The sequence below is a fragment of the Indicator indicator genome, chromosome 11, assembly GCF_027791375.1.
Source record: "Indicator indicator isolate 239-I01 chromosome 11, UM_Iind_1.1, whole genome shotgun sequence".
In the NCBI taxonomy this organism is placed as follows: domain Eukaryota; kingdom Metazoa; phylum Chordata; class Aves; order Piciformes; family Indicatoridae; genus Indicator; species Indicator indicator.
The window spans coordinates 1450379-1458469 of NC_072020.1; the positions used below are offsets into that span (position 1 = coordinate 1450379).

General features: G+C 45.9%; 1 protein-coding gene across 2 annotated transcripts in view; it reads left to right on the forward strand.

Moving 5' to 3' along the window:
* Window positions 1-6822, forward strand: part of STAC (SH3 and cysteine rich domain) — a 70118-nt gene extending 63296 nt beyond the window's left edge. For both annotated transcript variants that reach the window (XM_054385027.1, XM_054385028.1), the window contains 4 exons: window positions 641-729; window positions 3725-3776; window positions 3899-4036; window positions 6724-6822. In XM_054385027.1, coding sequence (XP_054241002.1) covers window positions 641-729; window positions 3725-3776; window positions 3899-4036; window positions 6724-6822 — 378 coding nt within the window. The remainder of the gene's footprint in view (window positions 1-640; window positions 730-3724; window positions 3777-3898; window positions 4037-6723) is intronic.
* The last annotated feature ends 1269 nt before the right edge of the window (window positions 6823-8091 follow it).

The window sequence follows — 8091 nt, forward strand, 5'->3', positions numbered from 1 at the left end:
TGATACTGTAAGCACAAAAGATCCAGTGTGGAGGCCATGTCATTAAGATAAAACTATGGTAGCATAAAAATCACAGGTGTCATTTGAAAAATTATTTGGGACTGCTTTTGCTGCCCTTTCCCCCCCCACCCCAAATTGTCAGTGGAGAAAGTGGGGAGAGAAAGTTTTCTCTGTGAAAAACCCAGCAGAAGCAGCTTTCTCCTTAAGAAAGTAATTTCCCCACCCTTTTTTTTTTTTTTTGCACCTGTGCACTGTGCAACTCCATCCATAAAAAGGACTGTATGACAGACATATAATGGCAGCAATGCACTTCTGGGCTCTTCAGAGTCCTGCACTGAGAAAGAGCAAAAGGCAGACTCATTTTAAAGGTCTCAGTCAAAACACTAACTAGTGCAGATTTCTGTTTGTGTCCTTTGAGCTTGGATTTCAAAAACCTTATTCCTAAATGAAGATAGTTACTCCTTTAGTGGCAAGCAATCTAGCTAGGCTATAATTCTCCAAGATATGAAAGTAATGAGATGATTCCAGTTTATTTGTTGGAAGATCAGGCTGTGGCTTCTCAGTGTCTAGCAAAGTGAACCAAATTGCTGTGCAGGACAGATATTTAAAACTCCTCTTTCTCTTTTTTTTTCCTTTAAAGGGACCATTTTATAAAAGCACGTTACAAATGAACACCTATGTGGCCTTGTACAAATTTGTACCCCAGGAAAATGAAGACTTGGAGATGAGGTAAGGTCCCAAACATTGGTTAGCTAATATGAGCCATGAGAATTGAGAGCCATATAGCTGTCTGTGACTTCAGGGGAGACAGGGAGGGTTCATTCTGACCTTTCTACTAAATATTTTTTATGGGGCTCTCATAGATAAAAAGGTGCCTGAACAGCTGGGGTTTTTTTTGGTAAGAGCTCAACAGTAAAAAGTTTCAAAATGTAAGTGTCTAGAATACAATAGGAATAGAAATAGAAATAAGAGTGGAGTGGAATGCAATAGAATAGAATTAGAATAGAATTAACAGAATAGAATTAGAATAGAATAAATAGAATTAGAATAGAACAGAATGGAATAGGATAGGATAGAATAGGATAGAATTAGAATAGAATTAGACTAGACTAGACTAGATTAGACTAGACTAGACTAGACTAGAATAATTGGAAGGGACCTACAATGATCATCAGTGGCTGTTTGACCACTTCAGGGCTGCCCAGAGAGCCTGTGGTATCTCCTCTGAAGACCTTCAAAACCCACCTGGACACATTCTTCTGGCCTGCTCTAGGTGGTCCTGCCCTGGCAGAGATGTTGGACTGGATGATCTTTCAAGGTCCCTTTCAACCCCTACTGTTCTGTGATTCTGTGATGAGCACCTGTCTTTCCACCTACTGAAATTCAGAGCACTGATGCAGAGCAGGCAACTTACCAAGGGCTGTGAAGAAAAAGATGAGACCTGAGACTGATTTTAGCCACTAGTATCCAGCAAGCAGATTGGCCCCTTTCAGGGATTGCCTGAGTCTAGGCAGCAAAAGTAACCTAGATCCAGCTGGCACTTCTATTTGGAGTCCATTTTAGAGATTAGAGACATCTATGTTAGCCTTGTGCTAAAAAATATCAGAAAGCAAAATCTGCAGGTCTGGCATCTAAAAAGCTCAGTGCTCAGACCACTGGCATGCAGAGAGCTTAGGCTCTGTTGCCATCTTTCTCTGACAGCCAGAGCAATGTACATTTGCTAAGTTACTTTGCTAACAACCAGGCTGAGGGGTATTTGGAGATCTAAATCCTTCTTAGTCTTCCAGAGCAATAAAATTACAGCAATCCCTGCTATCCTGAGCCTCTTTTCCTTGTGTGGTCTAGTTTGAGGTTCTGCAGCACCCCTGAGGTGGCAGATATCCAGCCCTGGAGCTGGGAGGCTTGAGCATCAGAAAGGTGTTCCCACCTCATCACCTCTTGGGGCTTGGAAGAGGGGAAAATTGCTCTGAAAGGCCAAGCTGTGGCATGCTGGGGAGGAAAGGACACATGGAAAATGTGGGAAAAAATGGGTGGCTGCTCTTCTAGAAGAGGTTTCATAGAATCCCAGACTGTCTTGGGTTAGAAAGGACCTTTCAATGATTCTAAGGGCTCCAGTGGTGTTGCAGCCTGTTCACTTTGAAGTGGCAAGGTGGTCTCCCTCCAAACCTCTTCAAGTGTTATATGGTACCTGGAATAAGGGATTCAGATATCCTTTCCCATGAGACAAATCTTTTACCACTGGGTTACCAAGTTGTTTTTCTCTAGCTTCCTTTCTTACCTCAGCAACATTTAATTATTCCAAAGACATCAGAAGAGGTCCCTGAGGGGGCCTTGAGGCAAATCCTACCCTGTTGCCCCACTGCTAATAGTGAAAGGTGGAAAACTCTGGTTCAGACTGTGCAGTGTTAGAAGAGCCAATGCCTGTTTCTCCACTTGTCAGCAGCAATGATAACCACTTGGAAAGCGAACCAAAGCTGTACCTGCAACCACATCCTGGAGAGGTCCACATCTTGCCCCTTCCATGGCAGCCATTATCCATCTGAGTGCTGCAGGTGCATTTGCAAGCTCTCCTGCTGATACCTCTTCAATACTGTGAGCCTAACAGAGGATGCAAGGAAAGCTGAATAATTAGAGGTCAGCCATTCGTTTAGTAAGATCAAAACGATGCTGCTGCCAAGCAGGCAGAGCTTGCTGCTGAGGTTAATCCATTTGGAAATGGGCTGCCACTTACTTTCTACAAGGCAGAGCTGTTCTAATTGCATAATAATGTTGGTGAAGTGACATCAGTGGGGGGAAGGAGGTCAAATAACTGTTTGAATACCTGCACAAAATCAGCTCAGAACATTTTACTAAGAACACTCCCAGCCAAATTACTCTCCTAGCTCTGCTTTGGAACGAGTCAGCTGGGTGCTGATACTTAGCAATTACAACTCTGCACCACACATTGTGAAGGTAAATATGTCCCATTCAGATCCCAAAGACGTTCTTGGGCATGCTGACTAATTGCCTTTGTCAGTTAAATAGAGCTCTTTTCCTGCTGCCTCCCTTCTGCAATCACAGCTTGAAAGCACAGATGATGAAGTGCTGTGTCCCAACAACGTGAAATGTCTTGCGTGGCAAGGTAATTCCCATAACAAATAGAGACTGTGTCTGAAACAGTTTCTTACTAAACAGGAAGCAAAAATTCCAGTTTCCGGGTGTTGTCTAGCCCCAATAGACAGAAACATAACTATGTATGACTATTTCTGCCTCATTGAGTCTACCTGCAAGGAATACTCCAAGGAACACCTTCCTATTAGAAGTAATTGTGGAAGCTGGCACAACATACCAACGCTGCTGAAAGAATTGGAGAGGAGAAGGCTCCAGGGAGGCCTCACAGCTACATTTCAATATCTGAAGGAGACCTAGAGGAAGGCTGGTGAAGGGTCTTGTAGTGACAGGACAGGGGTTGAAACTTGGAGCAGGAGAGATTTAGGTTGGTCATGAGGAGGAAGTTCTTTACAATGAGAGTGGTAAGATACTGGAACAGGTTGCCCAGGGATGTGGTTGAAGCCCTGGCCCTGGAAACATTCAAGATCAGACTTGATGTGGCCCTGGGCAACAGTTGGAGGTGTCCCTGCTGACTGCAGGGGGGTTGGACAAGATGCCCTTTGAAGGCTGCTTCCAACCCAAAGCAATCTGTGAATGAAGAGTCTCTTAACTAGTGTTTGTCTTCTAATTACAGGCCAGGAGATATGATCACTCTTCTGGAAGACTCCAATGAAGACTGGTGGAAGGTGTGTGCTTATTATTTTATGCCTGGTTTTTATTTCCAAAGGGAAAAATATGTTCTTTTCAATACCAAAGTTGTATTAAAGCTACTGATATTGACAGTCTTCTATCAATGTTTTCTCTACAGGGGAGAATTGATGACAGAACTGGATTTTTTCCTGCTAACTTTGTTCAAAGAGTGCAGCATGATGAGAAGATTTACAGGTGTGTCAGGACGTTCATTGGCTGCAAGGAACAGGGGCAGATAACTCTGAAAGAGAACCAGGTAAGTTCCCTTGTGCTGGATCCCTGCCAGACTTGAGCAGCCATCAGTCTGAGCAAGCACTGGAGGAGAAGTTGTACAAGAGGTGCACAGGCAGGTCACAGAATCACACAACTGCCAGGGTTGGAAGGGACCTCAAGGATCGTCCAGTTCGAGCCTCCCTGTCCCTGAGGTGGGCAGGGACACCTCACACTAGATCAGGTTGCTCACAGCCATATACAGCCTGGCCTTAAAAACCTCCAGGCATGAGGCTTCCACCACCTCCCTGGGCAACCTGTGCCAGTGTCTCACCACCCTCATGGGGAAGAACTTCTTCCTAACATCTAATCTAAATCTGCCTTCCTTGGATCCATTCCCCCCAGTCCCTCACCAAATGCTGTTCACTGCAGTTCCACTGCAGGATGTATTGTTGGTAATAGTGTCCAGCAGCCAGTTTAGAAAACTGTTGGCCTTGTGCAAACATCCTCCCTGCCCAACAGCCAAAATGTTCAGTGTTACAGAGCTTCAGAGGGATGCACTCTCCTCCTGACTTCAGAGGGACAGCCTGAAGAACACAGAGTCTTACAGGTAGACCTTGTGTGCACAACAAATGATCACTGTTGGAGCTAATCTAATGAAAGCCAATGGCTCCCTCTCCAGACCTTGACTTACCTGAAGATCTAAACACATTAAGAGAGCAGCAAGCAAGCCTGTAAATCTTATATTTAATTCTTGGTCACTGTTTGCAGATAGGAGGAGGGCTGATGGTTTTAAGCTAAAAAAAACTAAAAGAGGGGAGATTCAGGACAGACACTAGGAAGAATTATTTTACCCTGAGGGTGTTGAAATACCAGCACAGATTTCCCAGAGAGGTGGCAGAAGCCCCATTCCTGGTAACATTCAAGGTCAGACTGGATGGGGCTCTGAGCAACCTGCTCCAGTTGAACATGTCCCTGCTCACTGCAGGGAGGGTGGACTGGATGACCTCTGAAGATCCCTTCCAACCCAAAGCATTCCATGATTAACTGCTGGTGTCACCACACACCCCCCCTGCCTGGAGGCTGTCATTTATCCTAAACTAGAAGTGCTGCTGTGTGCTGAAGTACAGCCTGCACAGTGCAGACACTCAGGGGCCATGTTAACCTGGCATACTTCCAGCAGTTCGTTCTACTTTGTGTCCTTCAGGGGGCTTCACTAGGCCAAAGCTGCATCCACCATTATGAGGTTTTCCTTTGGTCTGAGTTTAGACAGGATTTTTCACACAATTTTAACCACTCAGTTGGTACCTTGAAGTGTCAGGTCTTGTGATGCTGCTAGAGAGGCTTTTTAGGGTAAAGTGAGAGAAGGAAATGGCTCAAAGCCTGTCCTTGAGGGGCAGTCAGGCTTGTGGCATAAGCTCATCTAAAGAGGAGAGTGAGGTGCAGCTTGAGTTCTCTGACAGCTGAGTGAAATAAAGTTAGATTCTTCTCACTGCATCTTGTGAAGCCCAGTGTGCTTTCACCTCATTTAGGCAGAATTCTTCTGTTTGTTTGTTTGCTAGGGCCTTTTCTTGGTGCTGTGTGGGGATTTCCTTGGGATGCCTCTAGCCACTTTATCTGTCTGTCTGTGGGCACAGTGGCCAGAGAGCTGTGAGTGCAATGTATGTTCTCTGTGCAAAGCATGGGCTTGTTCTACATTAGAAAGGGAAATTATTCATTACTGCCAGTTCCTGTCAAGTGTCACTTCAGCCAGAAAAAAATCATTAACTAGTCTAATAAATTACTGTGAGTATAGTATAGCCAAGTGTCCCACTTTATGCTGTTAATCCACTGGATCAGATTCTGTGGGGGCTAACAAGAGTCCAGAGCTGTTCTGACCACAAAGGCAAGGTTGGTATGCCAACAGAAAACCTTATCCAGGGTTCACTGGTGGATTTGTGGGTCCTGAAACAACTTCAGAGGATGATGGGTACCACAGGCTCAATCAGGACTCCCTGGGAAGGAGGCAGACTAAGCCCCAACATCAGTAAACCCAAAATATTAACAGGGAAATAAACCCCAGCCAGTTCCTGTGGGTTTCCACACTTTAAGGTGTCACACACAATCCTGGCTGCATAATTTCTAACTGTAACAGGGGCTCCAGAACTGGACACAGTGCTCCAAGTAGGGTCTCACCAGAGCAGAGTAGAGGGAGAGAATCATAGAATCATAGAATCAGTCAGGGTTGGAAGGGACCACAAGGATCATCCAGTTCCAACCCCCCTGCCATCACACTAGATCAGCCTGGCCAGAGCCTCATCCAGCCTGGCCTTAAACACCTCCAGGGATGGGGCCTCAACCACCTCCCTGGACAATCCATTCCAGGCTCTCATGTCCAGCCTGAATCTCCCCACTTCCAGCTTTATTCCATTCCCCCCAGTCCTATCACTACCTGATAGTCTATAAAGTCCCTCCCCAGCTTTCTTGTAGCCCCCTTCAGATACTGAAAAGCCACAATAAGGTCACTTTGGAGCCTTCTCTTCTCCAGATTGAACAGCCCCAACTCTTTCAGTCTCTCCTCATAGGAGAACCACCTCCCTCGACCTGCTGGCTATGCTTCTCTTGGTGTAGCCCAGTGAGAGTCTAAGAGGCATTGTTCTGCTTACAGAAGTAGCTTGCAGGATGCCTCCCCCCCAATAAGCAGCCTTGATCGTGGCAAAGTGTTTCTGATTTCCATCTTTGCTTTGCATTCAGATCTGTGTGACGTCTGAGAAGGAACACGATGGCTTTATCAAAGTATACAGCGGGAAGAAGAAAGGCTTTGTCCCCATAGATGTCTTGGAAAACATCTGACTTCAAGAGCTGCCTTGCTGCAGTAGGAGCCCTTTGTTGGCAATGCCTGTCTGCCTCATCTCTCACTGTGTCAACCCAGATGGGCTGTCTTGTGGATGTTCAGGGAGTGAGAAAACTGCAACTACAGGAAGGGAAATAAAAAAAAAAAGCTCCTGAGATTGCCACAGCAACAACACTAAAAAATCAGAAAAGTGGAGTGCTGGAAGGAAGCTACAGTCAGAAACCAGAAGGGAAATGAGAGGTCCTTGGGCACTAATAGGAGGAAGGTAAGGAAAACAAAGCAAACCTCTGGGCTGATTCCTGGTGCAAGATGGCTGCTACAACCCCAATGGAGACAGACAGCTGCTTCTGAAGGACTAAATTCATGTCCTGTCCTCATGTCTTAGAAACCTGTTGGACTGCTTTCTCGTCTGGAGTGTGTGTTTAGGGGAAAGGGGGAAGAATACTGTCCAGACTGTCCTCATACTACAGTCCAGTGCTGGTAGTAGAGTGTGGCTGTGGTGCTCCAGTCTTGTCCCCGGTATCAACCTCTCGGTTTGAGCTATGTTTAGTCCTGGTGTTTAGTCTCATACCCAAGCAGTTTGGAGACACCCTCTGAATGTCAGTTCAAGAACTGCACTGTGCCCTGGAAGCTGGCAGCTTTCTCTTTCTGTGCAATCTTCCCCTAGGAAAGAGTAGCAAACTCCTGTGTCCTTTTGTTTTCTCTGTACACCGACAGAAGCCCTCGGCCCGTGCTGGCTGTGACAGCTGCTCTCATAGCTCACCTGTACAGCTGCTCCCACTGTTTGCAAGCTTGCTTGCAAGCCTCTCTGTTCCCTGCACCTTTCTCTGGTGGTGAAATGCTGGGAGAGAACCACAGGCTTGAAACGTTTTGTATTTTTGCCTTGTTTATTGCACTTAAAAGATTTTCTATATTAATCTTATTTATAAAGAAATAAACCAACTGACTGGCCCCCAGGAGACTGAAAATGCTAGGAAGGGGCAGGCTGCACACAGGGGTGAAGTCTGTAAGCATCAAAATCCACAGCTGGTGGCAGGAGGGCACTGTTCCTCCCATTGTGCTCACTCACCTAAGCTGTCTTCTCTGTTTGCTAAGCACAAGGTTTGCAGATTCAGCAGTAAGTACACTGACAGCAATTCCTCCTTGGCATAAACCACCATCAGCATCCCACAAATCTTCTCCATCCTCGTGAGACTGTGCAGGCAGCTCTGGTTTGCCCACATCAGCCTCTGCCTTCAAATATGTTCTGGTTGTATGAACCTTTTGGT